The sequence below is a fragment of the Melopsittacus undulatus genome, chromosome 5 (assembly GCF_012275295.1).
Source record: "Melopsittacus undulatus isolate bMelUnd1 chromosome 5, bMelUnd1.mat.Z, whole genome shotgun sequence".
Lineage (NCBI taxonomy): Eukaryota > Metazoa > Chordata > Aves > Psittaciformes > Psittaculidae > Melopsittacus > Melopsittacus undulatus.
Window position 1 is genome coordinate 16,367,793 of NC_047531.1, and position 27,808 is coordinate 16,395,600.

The following is a 27,808-nucleotide window of genomic DNA, read 5'->3' on the forward strand; positions in this document are numbered from 1 at the left end:
CCTTAAAGCTGTGTGTAAGGCCAGTGCAAAGTGACTGAGGAGAAGGGTGGGACATTTCCATTTCCTTGAATAAGCCCATGATTTAGTCACTGAACTTTGGACGCTGAGAAGCTATGGGACTTATGAGCACAAAAGTGGCAGCAGGAATAGTTAAGATGGGAAGTAATTAAGGCATGAACAATATAAGGCTGGAAAGTACTGCAACAGGCCATTGGGAAATAGCAATTACAGTGTCAGCACTGAACTGCCAAATGTATTTTCTACTGACTGAAGAGGGACCCAGGATTTCTCTGTTGTAAAGCACAGTATTGCTAAAAATGAAATATTTGTCTCAATTAACAAATAAAAACTAAATAAAGTGGTGTTGCCTCACACCTTCTCAATGGACACATTTATGCTTTAGGTGGTTGTGGAGAGCAGCTCATCAGTGCTTGATTAATCATCAGACCAGGTTCCTCAAGGTAATTTTCTTAGTCCATGTTGAAGTGTTGCCCAAATGGTGAATACAAAACAAAGCAGTGTGCCTCAGCAACATGTACTGAAAATTCACTGGCAAATCAACACAGTATTTTTTATAAAAAAGGAATCACTCAAGGGGACCTTTCTCAAGACCAAAGTTTGTGCAATCTAAAACTTGGAAAGACATTTTGACTAGACTGAGCAATCTGCTGACCTTTCAGAGACATGCTCTTGATAAATTCATATGTACCAAAGGTACTGGAGCTGATTTACTATGAAGCAAGGCAATGACTGTTCAAGAAATGCCTCAGTTTCATGCAGAATGTAAATCTGCAATTTTTACAGGACCCTGAAAAAGCTACACAGCAATCTCATATTGTACAATCCTAATGTGCCATAGATACAAATTAGCATCACAGATGCTAAAATATTGACAGCATTCAGTCATCAAAAATGTTCTAGGCAAAATGTTAAGTTAAACATATGCTTAGAGGGAATGCTGGGGATGAAGGTGTCCCCATGTCATAGTTCTGTAGCATCAAAAGTTGTTCCATGGAGACAGACACATGCTCTGTAATAAAGGCATTTGGAGAAAACTTTCTTTTCCTCTGTAAATGAAATTTATCTTGTATCTTCTTACTGAAAAAATATCTTTAAGCCATTGTTCACACCCTGGCATTCAACATTTCAGTATTTTCTTTAATGTTTTCATGTCAATAATAATATTCTCAGTTCTCAGATGTAGCTACATGCATTCACAGAGAATTTACCACCACTTGAAAATGCTTTCCTGTTATTCAGTTGTCCCTAAATAAAAACTTTGCAGGTAAAAGCGAGTATCTTTAGAACAGATATCATGGCCACACCTCTTACAGTAAATCCAAATAGTTCCATCATAGGACATTTCATGAAGCCATGTACTTTTCCTTCTGACTTCTTAGATCACCTTATTACATCAAATTGATGGGAAGCAGTCCCTGTGTTCACTTCGGTGCAAGAACTGTGATTCAAATCACCCCTGATGTTGCAGCCTATGCAGGATTGAAACGTTTTTATCGCCTGCACCAGCACTGCCTCCCGTGTAAAGTTCTGTTTCATCCAGTTCACACAGGTAATGTCTCACCTGTAGGAGCTGGGAGGGTTCTGAGCTGCTGGTCCCACATCCCCAGTCCCTGCCTGGGAGGGTGCTGGGGCTGCCATGTCTCCCTCCCCATCACGATGTAGCTCCCATGGGAATGCAGCCAACCTAAGCCAGCTGGATAGGGCCTGCATCACTTCCATGACAGATCCAAGATATAAGGCACATAAAGAGGCAGCACAGCCCTTATTCTGCTAGCAGTTACCCAGACATCAAGCAATCTCTGAACTTCTACTGTGTAGAGATTGTATCTTGATGGGTAGAAGGACAAAGAAATGTGTCAAAACATACAGGCACATCTCTCCCAATATTCACATTTTTCTGAGTGTTAATTAAATAAGCTCAGATGGCTTTCCCTGTTTGTTTACACTTGAACTTTTCATCAGCTTAATACTCCATAATCCTGACTACACATGCTGCTCATTCATGGATTTTTAAAACGGGTGCATTTTGTTTTAAGATGCAAACGTTAGTATAATATAGTACTAAACAGATCTCTCAGTATGAATAAACAGGAATCTGTGTTTATGCATGATACAGAGAATTGTATAGGGAGTTCTCATTAAAACAGTAAACTAAGCCCAATTTAATTACAGCTTGAAAGCCAAAGGGAAGTATGTTACTATCTTATCTTGCAGGACAGAAAGTAATTTAGAAGAACAGTGCCATGCTAGTGATAACATAAACAGAACTCCAAAATCAGACCAAGCAGTAGTATTTGGCATGATTCATACCTGTAGATATCTTTTTTATTTCCAGTGATGATATTCTGACTTGGCTACTTATAAAAGAGATAAGTCAGTTTTTAAAAGCTGTCTTAAAGCACACTCCATGTCTCTCCACTACATAATACTGGAAGACAAACAGAAATCTGTAAAATATATATTTTTACTGTGAGACAGTTTATACATGTTCAAGATTAATGCTCTGCAATGAAACGCAAAGCACATGTAAAGACAACTACATTTTCTTTCTTATAGCAAGAACTTAGGAGCAAGAAATAAGCTTTCTGTTTCCTTGCTTGATGACAACAGGCTATAAACCAAGATATTAAGAAATTGGGCCAAAAATAAATCTGAGCACCAGGATGTGGAACTCATAGTAATGAACACTGCTGATGCTGTGAAAGGCAGAAGTTTGGACATGTGTTTGGTTTGCTTTATTTTTCTAAATGATCTTGTCTTTTGAAGGTGATTCCAAAGGAGCTGGTCACAGTTTGTGTCCCTTGCTGCTTAGCAGCAATACGAATTCACAGCCTAAGCAAAACCCCCTTTGAACTTTTAAAGCTAGATGTACAGTAAGCTATTCCTGTAAGTGGAAATTATGCACTATATTATTAGAATACTAGGTATCAAGCTTCTCCTATTAATTCATTCTCACCCAAAAGAATTCTTTTCTGGTTGAGTTAAAATACACATAATTTGCAAAGTAGGTATCCCCACAGTCAGCATATATTAATAGTTTTGAGACCAGAACAGCCTATGGTGCTGTTTAAGTTAGCACAATATCATTGTGGTTAGCAGAACCACTCTATAAATAAGCTTTGGGTTCTATGTTCTCAGCTTTTTCAGTCCCAGGAGGCTGAAAATTAAAGCCTGCAAATCACAGGGAAGTGCACTAGTCAGTAGTGGGGGAAGAAGTAGGATATTGTGGTTTTTACTGGCACACAATACAATAATCTAACTGTTCCCACCTCACTGAAAATTTTAAAAAGACCTGTTTTTATCAAAAGCATAAAAAAACAAAAAAATGGCTCAGGCAAAAAAAAAAAAAAGCAAAAAAAAAAAGCACCCAGAGTACACTTACTGAATTAAGCTGCTTACTGAATCAACACCCCTGTGAGTACAGCGGTTTATCAAACCTCACATAAACCAAACTTCAGATGTGGACAGCGTCACACAACCACATGAAAAAAAAATTACAAATATTTTTACATGCCACAAAATGAAACTGTAACCCCACCACTAACAATAAGGGTTCCCTTTACACCAGTGCAGAGGAACCAGAAACCACAACAGCCACCCCTAAGGCTGACACTTTGTTCTCCTGGCAAGAGTTAAGTCCCTGGAGTTAACAATGATTAATAACCATGCTGCAGGTCAGTACTTGGCCAGTCCCATCAAACAGTATTTACTTCTCTCTTATCTGGTCATACATTGTTAAACTTGGTCTCCTGGCATACCCCAAACAATTACCTGCACGCCATAAAAGTGTGTGGTTCATTGCTAGAGGCATAAAAGAGGTTCTATTATGTTTTTAAATTTGTGCTGGTAGATGGAGTTGGTAGACAGAGAGGCTGCCTTTCCTGAATGAATGGACTGAGTCTTCAATCTGTAATTCTGATCTGGTGAATGGAATGAAAATGCTTAACCAACCACCCGGACAGATGTGAGCAAGTTGTTATCAAACCTGGCCTGCTCCCAGAGCTCTTCAAAAACCACCAGTATCCCTTAGTGGTGAGAACTCTGTCTAGCAAGGGAATTACACTTTGATAGATCGCTATTTCCAAAGGTCATCTGCCAGACTGTTAACAACAGTGAGCATGCTGAAGCACATTTTAAGGCAAAAACACCTAATGTTATTTTTCCTTTCTCTTATTATCCAAAATCAGAATTCAGGGATTGTTGTTTCTCTTGGAACACCAGGCCCCACTGCTGCCTTATGGCCAGCAAGCAACAGGGCTGCAGTTTCTGCTTCAGTTACCATATGTGTGCCCCCGGTTCTCCTCAGTTCAGACTGCAGAGGTGCTGTGCAGGAACAGTGATACTAACTGATGTGCTGGCAGAGCTGACACCCTGCACTGAAAGTTATTGTGAATATATGAAACTTTATGCAATGATTTTAACAGCTTATTTTCACTATCAACTCTTTAACCATCAATAGAGAAAAAAATATTGTTTCAGTAGTTAACCTCAATTACTGCATTATACAACTAATAAACCTCAAGCTTCTTCTTTCATAGGGTATATTTACCTTACGGATTTCTGCTTCAGTACCTTTCAAATCCCTCTCACAGAGAAATCAGACCAAATAAGTCTGTCTCACATAGCAAAAAATAGGGGTAGGTGCTCTCAGCATTTTCAACTTCTCCATTCTTCAGTCTTTCAAAAGACAGAACCACCCTGATTTCCACCTGCAAAAGGGCAGCCCCAGAATGCAAACAATTTGTGTGTGCTGAATCTCTTATTGCTTTCCGTGAACTTGAGTTGACATGAAGTATTTGGCTGAGCAGACTCCAAAGGCCAAGCCCCCTTCTCTCTGCCAGGCACGCTGAGATAAAAACACAGATAACATTCGTTGTTCCTGTATCTTCTGCACCTGGGAAACATAAAACCTGGGCAGCGCTCAGATTCTTTTGGACCCTCTGAGTAAAAGCCAGCAGACCCAGAGCACATGAGATGTAAAATTCTCCATCTGGACTGTGTTCTATAAATTCATGATACGGAGATTATTAGTGGAGATTTGTATAATGTCCAAAGGGAAAAGACAATGCTGCTTTAATGCAAGGCTTTTTGCTCTCCCTACCTTTCATTTGTACCCATTCTCTACCACTTCAGCTTGAGTTGTGCTGCTTACATGCTTTTGTCACTGCATCTGCTTTATTGCAGCTGTCAAGACGTGGATGCCCAAAGCACAGACACTGCCAGGGCAGATAAGAGTGAGTTTATCAGTAGGAAGGATGGTGCAGGCATTACTGTACCCTTCTGATTCCTTATTTGTTAGTCATAGTTTGCAGATATTACAGGAAAAATAACCTTGCAACATCTTCAAACATTGCACACAGCTGAGGCATGTGGCACTTCTCTGCAAACGCAGGAATGTTTGGCCAGTTTTCCTCACTGCCCAACTGACTTGTACAGAGCACTTAACTAGCAGCAAAAGATTCCAGCTGTTCAGAACATACTAATCACAAAACCATGCTTCTGTTAATCAGGTCAGGCTTCAGCTCTGGTCCTGAGTTTCCTATAGGTTTTTGCTCTCTGCTTAATCCTTGGTAAACTCTGGGTAAATGCTCACATTGCCTGTTGTTAATCTTCTTTGCTTACATGATGATAGCTGGGTTTTGATCAGTGCCTGAACAAAGCCAACTTTTCTGGATGGGTCATGAGATAGGGTGGAATTTATGAGGCATCTCTCTCCAGATTATATTGCCTTCAGCTATGTTCTGTCAGAGATACTTTGTAATACTCATGCCCTTTCATGTCTCTGGATGGAACAAAACAGAAAGAAAAGCCATTTTCTCATAGGCCTGTCTTAAAATGGTATCTTTAAAAGTATCAGGATAATCTGTATCTTATGTGTGACAGGCAAAGATGAGCCTCTTGTTCTCCTGACACCTATTAGAGGGACAGTTAGACTACACAGCCCTTGTGTTGCAACTGCATTCTCTTTTCTTTTGAAAGATCCTTGCCAGCCAGCCTGTCACAGGAGGTCTTTCCAGGCAGATCGAGCATTTGAAGTAAAATACATCCTAGTCAATCTGCAGAATACCTGGCCCTAAAGGTTGCACTGCTATTTCTACTCATAACAGGTCTGGTCAGGCTTGTGCTTCAGCCTATGCATTCACTCTGGGTAGCAATGGACTCTTCTGTGTCTCTTTACACCTCAGCTTTCCTCCTAGCATTAACAGAGATCATCACAGGCAACAACACATGGTGAAACCAGTCATCTGCTTCCAATAATGGAATGCACAGGCTGTGAGCTAGGAAAAGAGTGGTGGTTTTTATGACCCTACCCATACCACTCATCTGATCTAGTGCAAATCAAGGACTGGAAAAAATACATCTCCACTGGAGCAAGAGAAGAAATGGTAAACAAGCTGATTTGTTGCTCTTTCATCAGACTTTATGTTTATCCTAGGGTTGAGTCCTTACCTATATTTTCAAACCACCATAAAGATATGGGCTGCATCCATCTTACCACACACAACAGGCAGAGTCTATTTAAAAGAGCTTTCACATTCCTCATAGCTTTCCCTACCAAGCGTGCTGAACAGTACTTTTCCTTAGTACAAATCAGTTCAAGAAGCAAAGGCTATACCAATAAGATGGTAATTAGATTATTAAAAGTTTTAACACACTGTTTCTGAGCATTTGGGTACTCATACAATGTTACCAGGATGTGGGTTATAAAATTAGTATGAGAGAAAAGGAGAGCTTGCCAGAAAGTTTTGATTTTTCATGATACAGCTGGAAGTTATGTATACAGTATTGTGCAGCACACACTAACAGGTTTTTAACGGCACACTGGTCACATATAAAGACAAATGTGTTCCCTGACATGCTTCACAGGATTAATAAACATGAGCCTGGCAAAAATACATTTCATTCCCACACAATGAAATGGTAATGAGTCACACAGATAAAGACTATAACACAGAAAAACACAGATGTCTTGCCAGAAGTTATATACAGAGTAAAACCCCTGGACTATCTGCTCCCAGTGTTCAGATGATCATACTGGTACTTTCACATTCATGTCAGAAGGTCCTCAAGATGTTTCCTCCTGTATTTGCTTCTCTTTCACTAACAACTTTGAAGTAAACTAGAAAGCCTACAAAGAAATGAATTAAACAAACCTAAAGTACTTGGTTAAGGCACCAAAATAAACCTGAGGCTGTTGAAATGGAAAACAGAATGAGTCATAATAGAAGAAATGCCTTAGGCTTGCCATCCTCTCAGTATAATATATAAATATTATCTACTAAACCTGATATTCAAAGGTTCAGAGTGCCCAGCATATGTCTTAGTCACCAACATGAAAACAAAGTGTGGATATGTATGCCCTTTTACTTTGGGGATAGAGATATGCTTGCTGGGTACTCCCTTAGAAGGGCCCCAGGAACCTTCACAGAGCATCACCCAGCCCAGCATAAGCAGGATTTTTAAGGAACCAGAACTCAGGTCGAGGGAAAACTGCCTCAAAGGGCAAGACAGGGCTAGGTCTCAGGAGTGGCCCAGAATTCAGAGTACTGCCTGGGTTGTTTTACCATATATAGCCTGGATAAAGCCATTGAGTACTTTGATATTCATGTGTCTGATTCTGCCTTTATTCCCAAAGGTTCAGCTCAAAAAGTTGGAGCTCTGACTTATGTCAGCTGTAGGACTAACAGGTTTCTTGATGGACAATGGGGGTCTTTACATAGAATTCTTTGTCAAAGAGGAAAAGAAGAAAGCCATAGAAGGAAAAGTGATAAATAGAAAGAACATGTTCATACACACACACATAAAAAAATAAACAGAACTCAGCTATAAATTGAAGCAGCCTACAGAAAACAAAAGGGGCAGACCTTCAGTTGCTATAAACAGAAGCAGTGGTGGCCAAGCATTTATTCTGATTATCTTTAAATTATAATGCTTGAAGGAGCCCATATCAAAAAACTAAATGCACTGTTTGCAATACAAGGGGGGAAAAAGAAGAAAGAAAAAAAAAGGCAATTTTGGGCTTTTTTCACATACACATGACAAAAAGAAGGGAAGTGAAAATCCATCTGTAAATTAACTTACTCACTGTGTGCCTGTCAGGAATTTTATATGCAGTTATAGATGTCTAACTATCAGAAAGACTGAGAGAAAAAATGGAAAGAGTCCAGAAAACAGCAAAAATGATCAGAGAGCTGGAGAGACTGATACGTAGTGAATGACTAAAATAGAACTGGATTTTTAAGGCCTTGGCTCTATGACAGTTAAAGAGATACAGCAATCTACAACTTGAAAGGCATGAATACAAAAAAAAAAGGGACTTTTATGGCAAAAGAGGAAGGGCAAATAAATAAAAAAAGAAAAATGTATTCTGGATTTCAAAAATACACTGAGTAGACTCCCAGGCATGGAATGTGTAAAAGATCTGCTAGCTTAGGACTAACAAAGATTTTTTTCTCCTAGACCTGTCTACCTAATTCCTGTTCTTATTAGTTCATCTTTCAATTCAACATTCCTTGTACTAAGATAGCATAACCAGCATTTTATTCAAGGATCATCTAGCTCTGGTCAAAAGATTGTGGAGAAAAAAATGATCCCTAGCCTTATCACTGTTCTGTGCTATGTCTCCTACCACCACTGCCCCATAAGCACGAACACTGAAGGAAAATTTAAGATGCAAGCATCACACACATATAATTTCTTTCATCATTTGTTGAACCCTCTTGGTGCTGCTGACTCATTTAGGCAAGAGTTTCCTTATACCATCTGTATCAAAAGGAGCAAGATCAGCAGGTCAAAGGAGGTGATCCTGCCCCTCTACTCTGCTCTCATGAGACCTCACCTGGAGTATTGTGTGCAGTTCTGGTGTCCTCAACATAAAAAGGACATGGTACTGTTAGAACAAGTCCAGAGGAGGGCCACGAGGATGATCAGGGACTGGAGCACCTGCCATATGAAGACAGGCTGAGAAAGTTGGGGCTGTTCAGCCTGGAGAAGAGAAGCCTGTGTGGAGATCTCATAGCAGCCTTCCGGTATCTGAAGGGGGACTATAGGGATGCTGGTGAGGGACTATTCAACAGGGACTGTAGTGATAGGACAAGGGGTAACGGGTTGAAACTTAAACAGCAGAGGTTTAGACTGGATATAAGGAAGAAATTCTTTACTGTGAGGGTGGTGAGGTACTGGAATGGGTTGCCCAGGGAGGTAGTGAATGCTCCATCCCTGCCAGTGTTCAAGACCAGGTTGGACAGAGCCTTGGGTGATATGGTTTAGTGTGAGGTGTCCCTGCCCATGGCAGGGGGTTGGAACTAGATGATCTTGAGGTCCTTTCCAACCCTAACTATTCTATAATTCTAGTATTTAACAGAAAGCTATGTGACATACCGAAAGTGAAAGAGCACACAGCCTTGGGAGAGAGAAGCCTGGAAAGAAAAACCCCAAGAAGTAGCCAAGAGAACGTTAAACACGGCTTGCTAGACTTTGACTGTGGATTTTGTACATCCTATCTGGAAAGTAAGTTTGCATTCCATCTGCTCCTATCTCCTCCACTTGAATAAGCTGGATAGAGCAGAACACTGTAATAGATATGCATTTGTACATATAATGTACATATATGCATAACTATTATATATACGTTTGTCATAATACATGGACGAGTTGTACGGTCACCACAGGGGCAAGTCAACTCATACTAGAGAAAAGTTACATGAAGGAGTAATGTAATCCAAGTGTACCTTCAAGAGTGGGAACTACAGTTATTTACCTCAAGATAGCTAGCAAAAAATATCAATTGCTCACCTGGGCATTTGTCTTCCATTCTCTCCTAATCTTTCTTCTAAGTGATGTTTTCAAAGTACATATTTTCAAACAGTATGCCCTTTGAAAAAGTATTTTGCAAACTCTGCTTTTTGCAAAGCAGCATCCATTTTCATAAAGGAATATTTTTACTGAAAAATCACTTAATATACTCAGAGAAGCCAAAATCCAACCAAGTTATCAGACTATAAAAACATAAATAAAGTATAAATAAAAGGAACAAAACCCAAACAATAGTGTTTGTGAACCTCTCCTTATGCAAGTAAAAGTCAGAGCCTTACGAATCCTAAGAGCAGACATAAGCAACGCCTTGGAAAGGAAAAACTTACGACTCTGTACTCAGCTGACATGTATATTTCTGGCTTTCCAGTAAGCCATTCTAAAACTATATGATCAATAAGAACAGAAAATATTTTTTTTATATTTCAGCAAAAAAAAATATTTGTTGTTTCTCCATGGTTTGAATAATTTATTGTTGAGAATGTCTTAAATTCCTTGGAGAATTTCTGGCTTATCAACATATTGCAAACAGTCCAAAAATGCAGTGCACTCTTAGAATAAGTAGTTTATCAGATTGTAAGAATTTCTGTAAAAGAACTGCACAACAGAATGACCTAATTCAAGTATAGCACGCTCAGTCTTCCCCTTCCATATCCAGAGCATGAAAAGAGTCAAAACCTGTGAGAAAATCAAAGCGATTTCAATATAGAAAGTTGTTACATAGCAAGTTGCAGACATCATCTGGAAAGCTTAGTGGTAGTAAACCCCTGCAGTGTGGTTTAGAAATGCATGCTACTCTAAATCAAGTGACTGTCACATTTAAAACCAAGATTCCAAATGGATGGCTTTTATAAACAGATTTGAGATTTATTTGGTCCAGCTGCTGAATGGACAGGAATTTGCATCTCCAGAAAAAAATATCTTTTTTTTTTTTTTATAAATTGTGGCAGCTACTGAAGAATTGAAGGCTTTGATTTTCATTGGTTTTTCAGTCATCCACCAATGACATCACTCTGCTTCACACTGCCAGTCGTCACCTGCTTCCTACTGGACATTAGCACCCTGTGAAGCAACACTCCATCAGTTGAACTATAAAACGTCATTAGTAGAATCCTAATTAAACCAGAGAATTTATCAATTTCCAAAGAATATGGTGTGCTCCAAGCTAAAGAGCAGGACCCTCCACCACTGACAGCTATGTCAATCAGAATGTTTGCAACAGAGAGTGGCCAAGCACAGTTACTGGTTTTATAATGATTTTCCATAAGAATCTGGTTTAACCATTGGATGTTTATAGAGAAATCATCTGGTTGCTCCTGCAGATCCCACCAGCAACACAGCTGTTTCCATATCTCCTCCACTATTCCCCTTTTTCTTTTCCATGCAGCAGGCGAACAGCATAAGATCTGAAACTCTGATCCACATTCAGGTTCTGCTTTTCACACTACACCAGACTTTAATGCCTTACTTTGCTCTGCTTATATAAATCATAGAATAATAGAATGATTAGGATAACCTGGTTCCACCCCCCCTTGCCATGGGCAGGGACACCTCACACTAGACCATGTTGCCCAAGGCTCTGTTCCAACCTGGCCTTGAACATTGCCAGGGATAGAGCATTTATCACTTCTTTGGGCAACCTCTTCCAGGGCCTCATCACCCTCACAGTAAACAACTTCCTAATATCTCACCTGAACTTCCCCTGTTTATGTTGTAAACACTTGGGTTACCACATTTTAACAAGCTACAACCAGTCAACTCAACAGTAGCAGCTGGCTGATTGACCACTGTGCTCCAAGGTCAAAGCAGATGATTTTCCTCTCTCCCCAGCTCTGGCAGGCCCAGAGCACAAACAGACTCCTGATCTGCCATCTGGTGCTGAGCAGCTCTCTGTACCCTAAATCCCTTTCCCAACCTTTCACAATGTGCAGCTGGCCCACTTAGTAGGAACCTGTCTTAAATACTTTCTCAAACCCCATTACAGTTCTTTATAATCTTTAACAACTTCTAACATCACAGAAAGCATCGATTATAACAGTCCCTGTACTGCTGTAACCATTGAAGTACACATATCAGATGTGCAGTTAGCCCCCACATCCTACCCTGGGACCTTTTTCACTAGATCATTACTTACTTCAGCATTCAAATCCAAGTTCAACTGAGTCATTGTGAGTTTTACCCTCTAACATATGCTGACATATTAATAAAAACTCTGTTGATACATCCCATAAACTGCAGTGAGAAGCAAAAACTGAAAAAAAATTAAACCAGACAAGAATGAATTATGAAAATACACTGAGGACATTTTCAGACTTCTGCTGATGGGAGAACAGAAAAAATAGGTATCTAAAAATGTCTTAGCCCATCCCCTTTGCTATTCCCCATGTTTTCCATCTGCTCACAAGGAATTGTATTCCCGTTGCTAATATTAAACAGCAAAATCTCTCACTCCCTCAATGGAGACCATTTGAGCACTAACTGGTAAACAACCAAAACAGTAACTCAGGAGACCTCATGGGAGGACTTTCTTTCCTCCTATCTCATATTAGAAACCAGAGACTATGCTGAAAGCTATTATAAATATCTCTATCACCACTAACCTGGCTTGGCTAAAAGAGATACAGACTATTTTTGCAACCAGTTTTTAACAGAATCATAGAATTATAGAACAGTTAGGGTTGGAAAGGACCTTAAGATCATCTAGTCACATTTATCACGTTATCTCTACTCTGACTCTCAAAGCAGCCTTTACCCTGACACATACAAAACCAGTCTTCATAGAAGCTTTCGGTTTAAGTTCAGCAGTGTTGGATACAACTGGGCAAAATAAATATAAATGTTCAGCTATGGCTTACGTTTATTTACATTGATTGATCACTGAAAATTGTGAATTTTACACTCCACAGGGCAGAAAAGCAACTACAAGAAAAGCAACTGAGAGCAAGGGAGTTTCCATGCACAGAGTCAGGATCTAATCATCCTGCTGTGTAGAACAAGAGTCCCTGCATCAGTGGTGACAAACTAGGACACATATGATATGATGCGCTCACTTTTTTCCAAAGCCTCCCATCAGGTTTTCTTATCCACACACTTCAAACTAGTTTTTGGTTTTTTTTTTCTTGTACAGATATGGCTACATAAGGAGAACATGTTGGAGTTTGCACTTTATACCTTTCTATATGTGTCAAATCTGAATATTCAACCTGCCCACTGTGAAAACAAGAAAAATCAGAATTCTAAACCATATCTTTAATCTACAAGATCGTTCAGGTTTTCATAGAATCATTAGGGTTGGAAAGGACCTCTGGAGTTCATCTAATCCAACCCTCCTTCCAGGGCAGGGCCACTTAGAGCAGGTTACACAGGAACACATCCTGGTGGGTTTTGAATGTTGTCAGAGAGGGAGACTCCACAACTCCCTGGGCTACCTGTTCCAGTGTTCTGCCACCCTCAACATAAAGAGTTTCTTCATAACGTCAAGGTGAAACTTTTACTTCATTTTAACTCATCTTGCATACCCCTAAACTCAGTTCAATACATCTGCTTCCTTCATATAGATTTACATGCAGGGGCGCATTTATCAGGAGGAAAATTGGGAAAAGGGGTTGTAACCTCTCCACTAACACTGCCTGGTTCCCTTCTTGAGATCTCAGCTGCCTCTCACTTCCACCCTCCTCTGCGTGCCCAGGTGAAGTCTGCAGCCACCATTTTTTATATCTCACTCTTAATGTACACAAATACTTCAAGACCACTTGATCTTCTGGTACCCCATAGTCTTATCTGTGAAATGGTAGGAACAAAAATTCCCCAGATATGTCATAGAGATATAAGGATAAAATAAAATTCTGTGAATTCATTAAGATTTTCAATACTGATCTTGAAAAGAAAATAACATTTGAAGTACAGGTCTGTTAAAACTCCAGTGAAATTAGCAGAGAAATGAATAGGATTCCTTGTCCTTTACATCTTTGAAGATGTAAAGTGCTATTTATATGATAATAATGAAATGATACTTTCAGATAAAGTCGCAATTATTTTTTTAAAGGGAAATGGGGGGAGAGGGGAGAGAGAGCTGAACTCATCACAGGTGAAATAAGATAGATGAGGCTCAACTGGCAATTATCTATGGCCTTGTTGCAAATAATAGGGAGCTTTCTCAAGTGGAAAGTATAATTGTGAAAGCTTTTGCCAAAAGAATATAGCTGAGATCCCTGCCATAGTTGGGAAAGACAGTTTCAACCTGCATATAAAGCACTCAACATGTTCAAAGATTAAGCAGGAACATCTTTACATCCTTATAAAACAAGTTTTGAATTTACTCCACATTACTTAATAAACTTACACATTGTTTAGACTCTAAATACAACAAATTTAACCCATTCTTCACCACGGACAAACATGAAAGCTTTTTTTGCTGAGAACTTCCCTCTCCAAAAATTTGTGCGTGAGCTGTTTCCTGGGATATCTCAACTATTTGTCCACCTCTATCATTCGTCCCTGGGCCTACATTTTTGATTACACAGTTTTTGAGAGACTACTTGTTCAGTGTTTGCACACTCTGTAACACATTAAGTTTTGACAGACTATATTAATGCAAGCAAGTTGTGACAATAAGCAATTCACCCTTCCATTTACTAAAATACAGTAGCAAAATGTATAATGCTTAGAAAATGAAGATAGATTATAGCTCTTCAATAGCTGATAGTACTGTCAAGCACAAGTTTAGCACCATAAGGAACTACACCTGAGTCAAAGTGTGGAAACACATATATATGCATGCATTTCATGGCACATGTTGTAATTCTTTGGCTGTTTCCTATACAGAGATATAAGAAAAATATCTATAAGATTCTATAAGAATAGAATCCTAGAATGGTTTGGATTGGAACGGACCTTAAAGATCATCCAGTTCCAACCTCTCTGCCATGGGCAGAGACACTTTCTACCAGACCAGGTTGCTCAAAGCCCCATCCAATCAGGCCTTGAACACTGCCAGGATTGGAGCTGCAACAGATTCTCTGGACAACCTGTTCCAGTGTCTCAAATGGATGTTAGACAACATTATAAGATTGGAGATTTCCACGCTATTTGTGATTATTGCTCTCTACTCTCACTTTTGTCCCTCAAACTGTTCTGTTCAGCCACGCTCACAAGAAAACTGAGCCTGGCAGTCTTGAGGAGGGAAACTGGAAAAATCCCACTTACTGCATATTGTATATGCCCACTTGCTTTCTGTACAGTTGCCAGAAAATTAAGGGATAAGAGCTTGACACCGCTCAGGCTTTGTCATCAACCTCATTTAATAATTCATACACAAATAATTTCCAAAACAACTACCAGAATTATTGAAAAGATAATATTTTGTGGGGTTCTTAATTAATAACATCCCAAGTCATACACAGCCTTGAGCTTTCAGTGCTTTGAAGCAGGCTTTTCATGAAAAATACTATTTTTTCAGGACCAATTGCAGCTTTATTTCAAATCCTGAGAGATTACAAATGAAAACTTATTTTTCCACAGTGCTGCCTTGATAGGCATTACATTAACAGCTATTACGATAGTGGATTTCAAAAGACAGATGGACATGAACAAAAAAAGTGCTGGTTTTTACACTGTCAGACCACTCTCCAGTAGCAGACAGCGATTTGAGTGATCTTACAAGAACCACCCATTAGCTTTTAGCAAAGCTGGAGCTGAGCAAGTAGAGCTGTGACTTGCTGCTCCAGCTGTTTGGTAGAATAAGACACAGCAGGAGTGGTTGGGAAATAATAGAATCATAGAATACCAGGTTGGAAGGGACTCCAAGGATCACGTGGTCCAACCTTTCTGAGCAAAACATGACCTAGACTGGATGTCCCAGCACCCTGTCTGGACAGATTATAAGTGTCCAGGGTTGGGAAAGAGCTGTTCAAAAGCAGGTCCCTGGTTGTACACATGCACCCTGATCCATGCCTCTAGTGAGGGGGAAGGTAGAAAGCAGTTGATATAAACCAGCATGGTCAGAATTCAGTAGCCAAGGGGCTAGTTTGGGATTCTCTGCTGGTTATTCCTACCTGGCTTTTCAGCAGAATCAAATCCAAATTTCCATGCCTGACTCAAGTAACTACCGGAAGCCGTCCGATTGACTCTGGCCTTCATTCAGCTCCCCATATGGATAAACTGAAAAACAAGAGTTGCTGAAGAGAAGCACCCTGAAAGCTGACTCTGGACCTCAGGTCTGTCAATTGGCCTTTTTATTCCTTCCACTCATGGGACAAAGAGGAATTGGTGGGGGGGAAGGTGGAAGGGAGAGCAGAAATGCAGCTCATAAGTATGCCTTGAGTCATCAAGCTGTTTCTTTGCTTGCATTTGAACCTATTGCAAACTTGTATTTGCAGCTTTTATATTTAATGAGCCACAGCTATAGTGCTGGATCCAAACCATTTACATGACGCCAGTACCACTAAACTCATCAGCATGGGAGAAAAAGGCATCAACACGAGTTACACATAGATGAGAAGCTTTTTTGCAGAAGTTATCCGGTCAAGAACAATGTAGTGCAGTCCGGAGCATTGTATTAGGTGATTTCCTACACAAACATTGCATAGTTATTTTTATATCACTTTCCTGTGAGCTTCTCAAAGTTTAAAGCTATCCTTAATTTGTGATGAAAATGAGAGAAAGTTACCAGTAGTAGCTTCCTTTTAATTTAACAATGGATCATTGATTAGTAATGCCACTTCTCTGAGTGACAGGTGATCATGGCATTGAATGCAGCATGAATTTACTCCTGACAGCTCATGAGCTCATGGTGTATATTGATATTATCAAATACTTTCAGCAGTCATTATAGCCATTTGTTCATTTTATATAGATCGCTCTTAGGTTTAAAACACGTTCTTAAATAAAAAAGAGGAAATAATTTGAAGCTAAAACCCAAGGCGGACACGACAACACCTTGTAATGACAGATGCAGTGTTTATCACAGCAACGATTAAGCAGGTTAGGGAGGGAGCATGGTACAAGTAATGCTGGAGTGTGACAGGCTGGTAGGGCTGGATGTGGCAACCTTGATGGGCAGATGCAGCACACCTTTCCTCCCCCTTTCTTCTCATTTATCCCTTACAGCTGCAGAGAAGGCAGCAGATATGACCCCATACGGCCTAATGCACATTCACCTCTACTTCTTTCCCCATCTGCCTACTGTCGCAACGCCACAAACGCTTGCTCCTACACATTTCAGTCATGCGTGAGGCCGCGGCGAGGGCAGCGCGGGGCCTGCTGGCCAGGGATCTGGGCTGAACAGGGATGCCGAGCACGTCTGGCGGCTCCCAACAGCCGAGGGTCCCGATCCATAGAGCGCCCGCCGAGCCGAGGGACGGCTGCGCTGCGGGCCGGCGCTGCGGACGGAGGTCTCCTCCCTGCCCGCTCCTGAGGATCCTCTCTCCCTCTTGCTCCCAGCCCCGGCGCGGCCCGTCCCGTGGGGCGTGTCCCGGGCAGCCCCGCTCCGCCCCAGCAACAGCCGGGGCAGGGCAGGGCCGGGCCGGGAGCCGCGGAGCGGCGGCAGCGCCATGGGGCTGGAGACGGAGAAGGTGGACACCCGCATCTTCATGGACGACGACAACTTCCCGGGGAGCGGCGGCCCCGCGCTGTCGGAGGCGGAGAAGGGAGCGGAGGACGAGCTGGACCGCGACCCCCATGGGATGAACGCCCACCTCCAGGTGCGCGGCCGCGGGGACCCGGCCCGGGGCGGCGGGGAGGGACGGGCCTCGACGGGACGGGACGGGATGGGACGGGGCGGCGGGCGGGGTGATCCCAGTCTCCCCTCGCCCCAGCGCCGCGTAACGGCCCCGCTGCTCTCGTTCCAGCTGGGCTTCGAGGACGTGATCGCGGAGCCAGAGCTAACGCACTCCTTCGACAAAGTCTGGATCTGCAGCCACGCTCTCTTTGAGCTCAGCAAGTACGTGATCTACAAGCTCCTGACCTTGGTCCTTGCCATACCCCTGGCCCTGGTTGTAGGGATCCTCTTTGCGGCGCTCAGCTGCCTGCACATCTGGTAAGTGCGTTCTGTTGCTCGTGGTGCGTGGGCTCTGCAGACAGCCCAGCAGTATTACTCCTAACTGTTGATCACCGCTTTACAGCCGGTAGTCAGATCTGCTTACGTTGTCTGCTTTGGTTTTAAAGGGAGAGAAATGAAAACAGTGTTTTCATTGTGATTCAGTTCCCTGCTGTGCTTTTGGTCTGTCATGTCTGTGGAAGCTCCTTGGGGCAGAGAGCCTTCTTTACCCTTTGAATGCCATCTACACAGTGCATTTCAGCCTCAGCTGGTCTGTGGACTAATAATAACGATTGCTTGTTCTTTTAAAACTGGAGTACAGAAGTTGTTCAAACATGTTTATTTGAAATGGAAGACTTGGGCAGAAGTGTTACTGCCACCTTCTCAGTATGGTTACCTCTTCCATTTTTTTCCTCACAGACTAAAGTAAGCTTTTGAGAGCCCAACTCACTCTTTCTTTGCTACTACCACAAAATCTACTGGCACTGCCTTGGATCTGGTACATGGCCATCTCTAGGTGCAGTGCCCCAAAGCACTTCCACATAAGCAAAGCCCTGGTGAGCACAGGAAAGCTGCTTCTGGCCATGGCCTTGGTTCACAGGCAAATATACTGGTACTCCAAGTCACAAAAAAATCTGATATGATTGAAACAGAATATACTGACAAAATATCAGGAAAGAATACCTGGAGACAAGGTATGATGTTCATGGAGATGATGTTCATGGAGGCAGATGATCATGGAGAAGGAAGAAAGGCAGGGAAAATAATGACGTTAAGGAAAGAACTGCATATTCAGGAGGCTGCAGAGGAAGGGATGAATGCAGATTATCAGTGTCATTCCTGCAAACCAGGATTTTCCATATACATGGATTTTGGGCAAAGCCTCATTTGATTTGAGTGTCACTGGAATCATCAAGAAGTTTTTAAGGAAAACAAAATACAATACAGAAACTAGGAAAAAAATCTCAAGGCAATAGGAATACATTGGTTATCTGAGCCCTGGGTTGCAGTATCAAAGGTGCAGATTTCTGTTTTCAGAAGTGGAACGGAAGTTTGGGTTGATGATACTGCCATAAGCCACTTCAAAAACCAATTAACTCAAATATAGGAACATTGAGTTGGCATCTCATCCAGGAGAGTTGCAGTGAAATTTAGAGCTGCCTACATGCTACTTCTCTGGTCCCTAAATTATGAACACTGTATAGTGTGCCTAGACTTTCAAGTCTGGAGCTGTCACTGCGCTGTGAGTACTGTGTGACTGCAGAAAGGTATGATGAGCATATCGACTTCCAGTAGTGAGATATCTATGGAAGAATTAATCAATCCCAGATTTATTAAGACTGTAATAAGTTTTTGTTCTTCAGTATGATCTTGTATCTGGATTTTACAGCCTGGATGTGTGGACATGAGTTTCACTGAGTCAGGACTCTGGGGTCAGTTTCTATTTATGCAAGTTGTCCCTAGTGACTCTCTCAAGACCTGTAGGTTCTCAGCATATCTGAAATAGGACTGTCCACATGTGGCCCTTCATTTGAAAAGTTTCCTTTGACTTTCTGTGAACACACTTGCTTCCCCAGCAACTAATTTTCTTTCTCTATGTTCACTGTCACTACAGATCTTTCATTTTGATCTTCCTTATGCCTGGGATGGGTGTGAAAGAAAGCATCACATAAATTGGTAGCATTACCTGCCCCCCCTTGGAACTCATCCAGTGCTACCATCCAGAGCCAGCAGTGCTTCATTTTCCCACAACCACAAATTGGATTTGTTCCAACACAAAAGTGGAAAACACTGCGACTAAGTTAGCTTCTCTGCAGCTTTCCATGTTCCAGACTTCTTGGTGTAAGGAGTTCAAAGTTTCTGCATTGGAGAGGGTAGCATAGATGCAGTGCAGGTGTAGAGACCCAAAACACATGGTAATGGCTCCCATGTAGCCCCATTGGGTCTGAAAAAAATAGTAACTCCTTGTTTTGTGGGTGAGAGGAAGGGATTTCCATTATAACTCTTGTCTTCAGCTGTTGAAATGTCATGGGAAAACCCTGGGCACACCCTCCCAAATGGCTGCCTGTAGGAGGTCTCATCAGTCACTGTGCCTCGTTTTCAGCATCCAAACCAATGACATGATGATGTTATCTATCTTAGGGGAGCCCTTCCTGAGGCTAAATTCAAACATGTTGCAGCAACTTTTGGAACTGCTCAGGCACAAAACCCTGTTGGTTGTCACACATGTAATTGAGGTTTTGTCAGGATGCTAAAAATCCACAGAAATCTGACTCAACATTCCTCGTGCATCAAGGGCACCTCATGAATTGCCCCTCTCAGACCTGATAGTAAATGTTGCCTTTCACCAGCAAAAAGGTTGTTAAAGAAGGAAGCAAATGTGTGAGACTTCATGGAAAGCAGAAAGAAAGCTGAGTAAGAAATACGTAATAATTCACTTTAACTTACATTTTTATCTATAAAGATGGAACATATCCTTTTCCTGTTCTCAAACTGACTGCGTGAGACAGAATACAGCATTGTACTAGCTGATAAAAGGTAATGATGGGCTGAAACTGTGCCAGCTAGCAAGTTGGTGACCTATATACAAGCCTGTTCAAGGAAGGGTACTTCTCTACATTTCTTCTCCTTTACTGATGACTGTCGTTCTCACCACAGACTATAAATGGCAGAATTTGTCACGCTGAGTTTTAACATCTTTCTGTGAATATTAGCAAGCTTTTAAAGATTTCCTTACATTGAGGCTGTTTCTGATTTTTGATCATGAGCAGAACACTAGTGGTTTTCCAGGCAACACATGCAAACTCATTATATTTACTATAGATCAGAGACTTATCCTTGATGTTCCAAGCCACATGTTTGCCACCTCTTGGAAATTAACGCTTGAATATCATATATGCTTTTTTGTGGTGCTGTCTGAATAGTTTTCTGTTATGTTGCATATGTGTGCTAAGAATGGCTCATTTGTGGATCCTTAACTTGAGTCTTGGATCTGAGATGGGGTCTAAAGCACAAGGAGTCGGGCAGCAATATGCTCTTGTCATCAGCTGGAGCAGCAGGTGCTCAGAGCTCCTGTTAGCTTGAGCTTCCATTCTCAGCGCTCAGATGCAGCCAAGGACTTACATGCAAAGTAAATATGGACTTGTATCACCTCTCACTTCTTTCTCCACAACTCCATTTATATAACTTATTGTTATCATACTCAATCCCAAAACGTTATCATACTCAACCCCAAAACCATCTCCCTGATGGCTGTCTGAAATCAAAAGAAATTACAGTACAGCTATGCCATGAAGACCCACCCTATGATGTGGTGTTGCCTTGAAGCCTCTTCTTTCACATCTGGCATCTATCCCTTGGAGATTAGCAGAAAAAAAGTAATGTGAGCAAAAGCAAAAAAGATTGATGGGTATAATTTTGTAGATGTCATGTCTTGAACAGAAAGAAGAGAAAATAGGATAGATGGAAAAACTGGGGTAATTTGCACTTTTCAGTTCAACAGTTCCCAAAAGAAGGGATTCTTTCTACTCAGTGAAAGGATGGGAATTTTATATTTATACATAGCAAGATTCAATGAGAGGTCATATAGGCAGTTGAAATATCTTGTCTATGCTTCAGCTTAGATGCCATATTCAACAGAGCTTTGATTTTCTTCCCAATGCTGCATATGTGGTGACATTACTAGTGTCAATATTGCAATCAATGTTGATATCCTTTGGATATGCCAACTTCCAGTGTTAGACATCACTTAAGCAAGCTGTTACTATCTCTGTGAATACAAGTGCAGATTGGGGTAAACTCACAGCATTGTGAGTAAAGAATGTATATGTTAATGTTTACTTGACAGATCACAAAAACAAATACATAGCTTCTAGTGGTCCTTGGTTATCTATGTTTCTAAGTGTGCCCGGTCTTTCCACAGAAGGCACATCATACCCTCTGATGATGTGGAAATGAAGAGCTAACAGGATGCATACTTAATACACATGTAGATACCTATATAGCCACACTCACATGTTTTAAAAGTTAGAAAATACCTTTTACTGCTCTCTATGTGTAAAGGGTTTCCTTCTCTGAGGAAAGGTGTTTGAGTAATTGTTATTTAGTTAGACTGACTTTTATTTTAAAGTTGAAAGTTGTTTACATTAATTAGCTTTGTTCACTAGTATGTCTCACATACCCTCCTACCAAGCTAGTCTACATTGTTTTTCACATGCATTTTCATATGCATTCACATGCATAAAACTGGCAATATTTATAAAACGTTACCAAAACTTTTAATATTTATTGTATTTAACATTATCAAAAGAGGTTGAGTTCTGGTATTGTCTGAATGACCTCTACAGCAGTTGCAGGTGGTATGATCACTGCTTTTCCAGCCCTTCCTAATGGCATCCTGGTGATTCACTGCATCTTTCTGTGAAACTTCTGCATACTGTGATGTTTGTTTAGTTTGTATTTTGTGTGATCCTGTCAACATAAGGTCCAATAGAAATGTCAGCTTTTCTGCTCCTCTCCAGTTCAGTTAGATTTAAAAAAAAAAAATAAAGCCAAATTTATTTTAGATGGCAGGAAAGGAGCGGTGACATAGCCTTTATAAACTAACCAAAATGGAAAAGGGATGAGGTCAACACAAGCTGAGTAGTCATTTCTGGTGTTTTCCCTGTGTTGCTTGGAGAGATATATTTTTTTATTCTAACAGCTGAAGCCCTACTTTTATTCTCTAGAAATTATCTATTCTATATGCAGTGATACTATAGGTAGGTTGTAAAGCGCATAATTTACAGGGGTCAGTTTAAAACTAGAGACACATTATTCCAGCAGCACTCACAGTTCTATATAGTGTGCCTTTTACTAGCTGTTTCAGCAGAGACAAAAGAACAGAAGGTTTTAGAAAAAACTATTCTTGTTTAAATCCATCTGGGTTAGTTTAGAGTGCAGCATAGACATGCTAGTATATCGCTTGCATTGTATGATAAAAGCTGAGAATCTGGTTAAATAAACACTGAAAATAAATAATTTATTTTAACTTTTACATTTCTAAGTGCCAACTTTTTTAAAATGTGCCAGTTTGACTTTGGTTTTATTGTTTGTTTTTGGTTTTTTATTTGTTATTCTGAGCAGTACTCATTGGAAGTACATGATGCCTGTATATTTTTTCCATAACTATAATGAAATAGTAAATTAAATATTTCCTGTCATCCAACCAAAGTCAATGAGAGTTCTACAATGGGCTTATGTGGATGTGAGACTTGAACCTTAAATTTTGAATGCAACAGCAAACTAGAACAGAGTTTATTCTGTATCAGGAGAATCTATAGGTTCCTCTACCTAATTTAGGAAATAAATATGTTATATATAGCACAGTTTTTTTTTAAAGCTTGCTCTAGTACCACTTCAGTATTACATAAGTTATTTATGCATTTAATTTATCTGCACCCAAGTAAGAACATCCAGCTTAGTGAAATGACACAGGATTTTGGCCAGTAAATGATTAAGAGAGTAATTTAAAATAGTGTAATAAGTTATCATGTATCCATAAGTTATGTATTCACTGGCCCTTCTGAGCTGCCCATATATACACTTCTGCCTCACCTCTGTTGTTAGTATGCCTGGCTTAAGCTACCCATAATGACTTTGCTTTGGAATTGGGACATATGGAGAGCATCCCCAGATGCTTACCAGTGCTCAGGAAGTGATAGCACAATACTTTCAAGTATGCACCCTGAGCAAATAAAAAGATCTTTCCCTGGCCAGTTTTGACCTCACTTTAGGTTAGTTTCTTACCCACAAATGAAAATCTTTACAGGATCCTCAAGGATTCCATTTTTCTGAGGTTTGGCATATCTTGGTACTACAGCAGTCCAATGTAACCAGATATTGCTTTACTGTTCCTGTTTTATTGTAGGGAGTTGCAACAGCCAAGTTAGGCTGTAGGAATGGGATGAGAATGGTGATGTTCCTATGCATTTGGGTGGGTGAAAGAAATGAATACAAGAAACACCAGAAGAGAGCAGAGCAAGAGCAGATTGTAATGAGCGCTGTTCGCAGTCAAACTGGAGAGAACATGGTGTTTCTGTCAAGCCCAAAGACCCACATTCAGATACAACCACAGGGCAAATGAGTCCCTAGGGGATGGCTCTGCTCTTCAGCCACAGCAGGGTGGCAGCAAGGTTGCCACATATCACATACACCAGTCCTTCCAGCATCAGGGAGAGGATAGCAAGAGTTCACCTCAATAACAGGCATGTCCACAAGTTAGCTTAGCATTGCCAATTAGGAAGCAGAGACATGATGACAAGAAAGCTGGCATCTCCTGTCCCTTGGGTTGCACACAAGTGATCCTGGCTAGAAGACTACATGCAGTAGTAATAGAGTATGCAGTATGCAGTAGTAATAGAATAACAGTATGCAGTTACATACAGTGCTTCTACATGTGCAGGTGTAAGGCTGTGAGTAAGCCAAATTGATGGAGAATGAGTGCAAGAGTGTAAAACTAACTTGTTTAAGAGAGAGTTAGAAAATCACTTCTTCTTCCATAAGTTCTCGTACTTGGTTATTCTGATTTCCCCATGCTGTAACAGAAACAATCATTAAATTTTCCGTCTTCTCTTTTACAGGATTGTGGTGCCTTTCGTGAAAACTTGTCTCATGGTCTTGCCCTCAATGCAAACCATATGGAAGAGCTTGACAGATGTTTTCATTGTACCATTCTTTCAGAGCATAGGCCGATGCTTTGCCATGGTTAATATACGCGTGGACCAAGAGTAAACATCAGGGGTGCAACACTGCTGTAATTGTAGCTGGTTTTATACCTCTTTGCTAATCTAACATACAAGCACTTACCATTCATTCCAAACTGGTAAATTGCAATGGCTGGTTTAAGAGGGAACATGCTATTTTTCCTAAAACTCATTTATTATCAGGGAGATCAGTTTAAGAATAAGTAGGCAGTTTTCATAACTCACTATTTTAACAACAGAGCAATCATGGAGTATGTTGGCAACACTTTATTTTAATGGTACATTGGTTGCTAGATGACAGGAGAATTCTTGGGAAGGTTTAACAGCCACCACAGTGATAATGATTTGCATTATTACTATAAAAATTTCAATGAGTAGGCTGTGGTAGCTTAGGAAAAAGTGATCTCTAAGGGTTCATACTGACTTTAGTGCAGTTCCACCACCCACTATGCAGAGTGATAAACCCAGTCCTTTATTGTCAGCAGTTAAAATGAATGTGACTTATTGCATAAACATACGGGAGAGAAACTGTTGTGTAATTCTCCTATACCAGAGGGAAAAGCTCCCTAGAAGTTTATCCCTTAAAATAAGGTGTTAGCTAATGATCTGGGACATCAGCTAATCTGTATATTTATTTTCTGAGAGGTTAACTTTGCTGTATATTTTGTACCTTTGTAAATGGCACTCGATAGTTTTCTTTGAAGCACTATTTCTATAGTTTTTAATTCTAACCAACTTATTAGGAAGCAGGAGTGAGACACTGCAAAAAATTACTTTAGATAACTAAAATTTCTGTTTCTAAATTATGTAGATTTTTAAGTGCTGCCATGCAACTCTAGTGTAATTATTATATATGATTGTGTGTAAAAGCAAAGATTATAAGTATTTTCATACAAGACCTTGCAAAACAGTTGGAAGTATCTGTTTATGAGAAATGTTTTTTTATTAAAAATGGGGTGTAGTAAATGCAACCCTGCCTATTTCTGTGTATTATCTGTGTGAACATTGTGATATTTAAAATTAAAGACACTATGCTAGCACTTTAACTAAGTAGCAAGCTCTTGTAGAAGGCAAGTGAGTGTAATTGATATCCTTGTCTAATTCTCCTCACCTATTGACTTAATTCCGCATGTTACATATTTACTACTTCAAAGCCTAACTGCTAAAAAAAGCCCTTCTTCCTTCTGCACTTAATATGACTTTGTAAACCGGAATAACAGAATGTATGCAGAGGTACATGAAAATTACATTAGCCTTCTGGTGGGCTTATGCTACTGTTTTCTTTAAATACAGATGGTAAGTTGCAATTGTAAAATGTTTGTATGATTCAGAATGTTATTTCCTAAAATGTTGTCACAGATTTCATATGAAAAAAGAGCTATATAATAAAATAATAAAATGTCAGCTTTTTCCCATTTTAAACTTCTTTTTTTTCATATTTCCCAGCTTTTTAAAAAGCTGCTTAGATAAATAGTGAACAGCATGGAATATGCAGTTCTTCCAAAATATAGGAAAGGGTAAAGGATGAGCATCAATACCGTTCCATTGTTATCAACTGCATTTAACATATTTATAGTAAAAAATTATGTATCTCTGTGTTATTAAGCCCATACAGAATGGTTGCTTTCTCTAAAACAAGTGTCTCTGCAGAATTTTGGCTACATTAAAAAAATGCTTAATTCTTTTTATTGGCACAAGCTTCCTTTACAGGTGAGCTGCAGATCTTTCCTTTTCTTGCTTATTTGCCTACAGAAACTAGCTGACCCTGTATATTCTTTGTACACTAAGAACATCTGTTAACATATGTTAACATCTTTAACATATGTTAAAAATATTTTTGCCATTTATGTCATTTAGAGAGGGATTCATATGGCTTTTGAAAACTGGATCTTAATGATTACTGCCCATGGAAACTTGTCTGGATTTTTTTTATTCTACAAGAAGTTAGCTTGTTGTTCAGATGTGTTCTGCAAGATACCTTTCTTATGCTGAAAATGGAAATATCTCTTTTGGAAATAAAAATTGGTCAGGCTAGGCTTGAACTCTTTTGAGAGTTATTTTCTTTTACAACATCCAAGAATTTTTACAAAGGTATTTTGCATGGAAAACAATATCCCCTTGGTGAATTCATTAAAGGAAAAAAGGAAAATAAATCAATCAGTACTAGTTCCTGTGTCTAAAAGGAGCCCTATAAAAGCTTTGAGGGAACTTAAGTCTGGATCCAAACTTTCAGAATGAGGCCATTCCCTAGAGAGAAGTGTATCGGTTTAGGTCATGAACTCCTGGATATATGCATTCTTAAGTAGCTTACTGAAATCATCTGGCTATACCACAAACAAATCTTGGTCTTATTGTGATTTACCCATGTCATTAATTAGTTCTTTTCACCATTTCTCTAGCTGTTACAAGACTCAAGCAAGCTTGTAATTAAGTAATTAAACCTGTTATTTTCTTACATGATTTATAGCAGTATCTTTCTCTGGATAAGTGCTAATTCTAAGTGCTCCTACTGTAAGAGTTACCAAATGTACTGTTGAGCTTATAGTAAAATATAAGATGCTTGGCAAATACACTTACTTCATCCATGAAAGAAGTTAAAGAAAGCATGATTATATACAGACTGTCCAGTGCATCGATGTGAATCTGCCTCAGGCAGCCTTGGCTGCACAGTATGCTCTGGATTTTATGGATTTAACAGTTAGACTCATGGAATAGTTAGGGTTGGAAAGAACCTTAAGATCATCTAGTTCCAACGCCACTGCCATGGCCAGGGACACCTCACACTAAACCATGTCACCCAAGGCTCTGTCCAACCTGGTCTTGAACACCACCAGAGATGAAGCATTCACAGCTTCCTTGGGCAACCCATTCCAGTGCCTCACCACCGTCACAGTAAAGAGCTTCCTTCTTATATCCAATCTAAACTTCCCCTGTTTAAGTTTTAACCCTTGTTAACCCCTTGTCCTATCGCTACAGTCCCTAATGAATAGTCCCTCACCAGCATCCCTGTAGGCCCCCTTCAGATACCGGAAGGCTGCTATGAGGTCTCCACACAGCCTTCTCTTCTCCAGGCTGAACAGCCCCAACTTTCTCAGCCTGTCTTCATATGGGAGGTGCTCCAGTCCCCTGATCATCCTCGTGGCCCTCCTCTGGACTTGTTCCAACAGTTCCATGTCCTTTTTATGTTGAGGACACC

At 40.3% G+C, this 27,808-nt stretch overlaps 1 protein-coding gene across 1 annotated transcript; it reads left to right on the top strand.

Moving 5' to 3' along the window:
* The first annotated feature begins 17,365 nt into the window (after positions 1 to 17,365).
* On the top strand, positions 17,366 to 26,952 carry CAV2 (caveolin 2). Its single transcript, XM_034063003.1, has 3 exons — positions 17,366 to 17,534; positions 17,682 to 17,869; positions 24,490 to 26,952. Exons 1-3 carry the CDS (start codon positions 17,385 to 17,387, stop codon positions 24,638 to 24,640), a joined length of 489 nt encoding a protein of 162 aa, XP_033918894.1. The 5' UTR covers positions 17,366 to 17,384; the 3' UTR covers positions 24,641 to 26,952.
* Positions 26,953 to 27,808: the final 856 nt, after the last annotated feature.

What these genes read in the sequence shown, in the direction of transcription:
- CAV2 (XM_034063003.1), top strand. Translation starts at nt 17,385, where the DNA reads ATGGGGCTGGAGACGGAGAAGGTGGACACCCGCATCTTCATGGACGAC. An exon ending in GGATGAACGCCCACCTCCAG is followed by an intron (nt 17,535 to 17,681) that starts GTGCGCGGCCGC and finishes CTCTCGTTCCAG; the next exon opens with CTGGGCTTCGAGGACGTGAT. An exon ending in CTCAGCTGCCTGCACATCTG is followed by an intron (nt 17,870 to 24,489) that starts GTAAGTGCGTTC and finishes TCTCTTTTACAG; the next exon opens with GATTGTGGTGCCTTTCGTGA.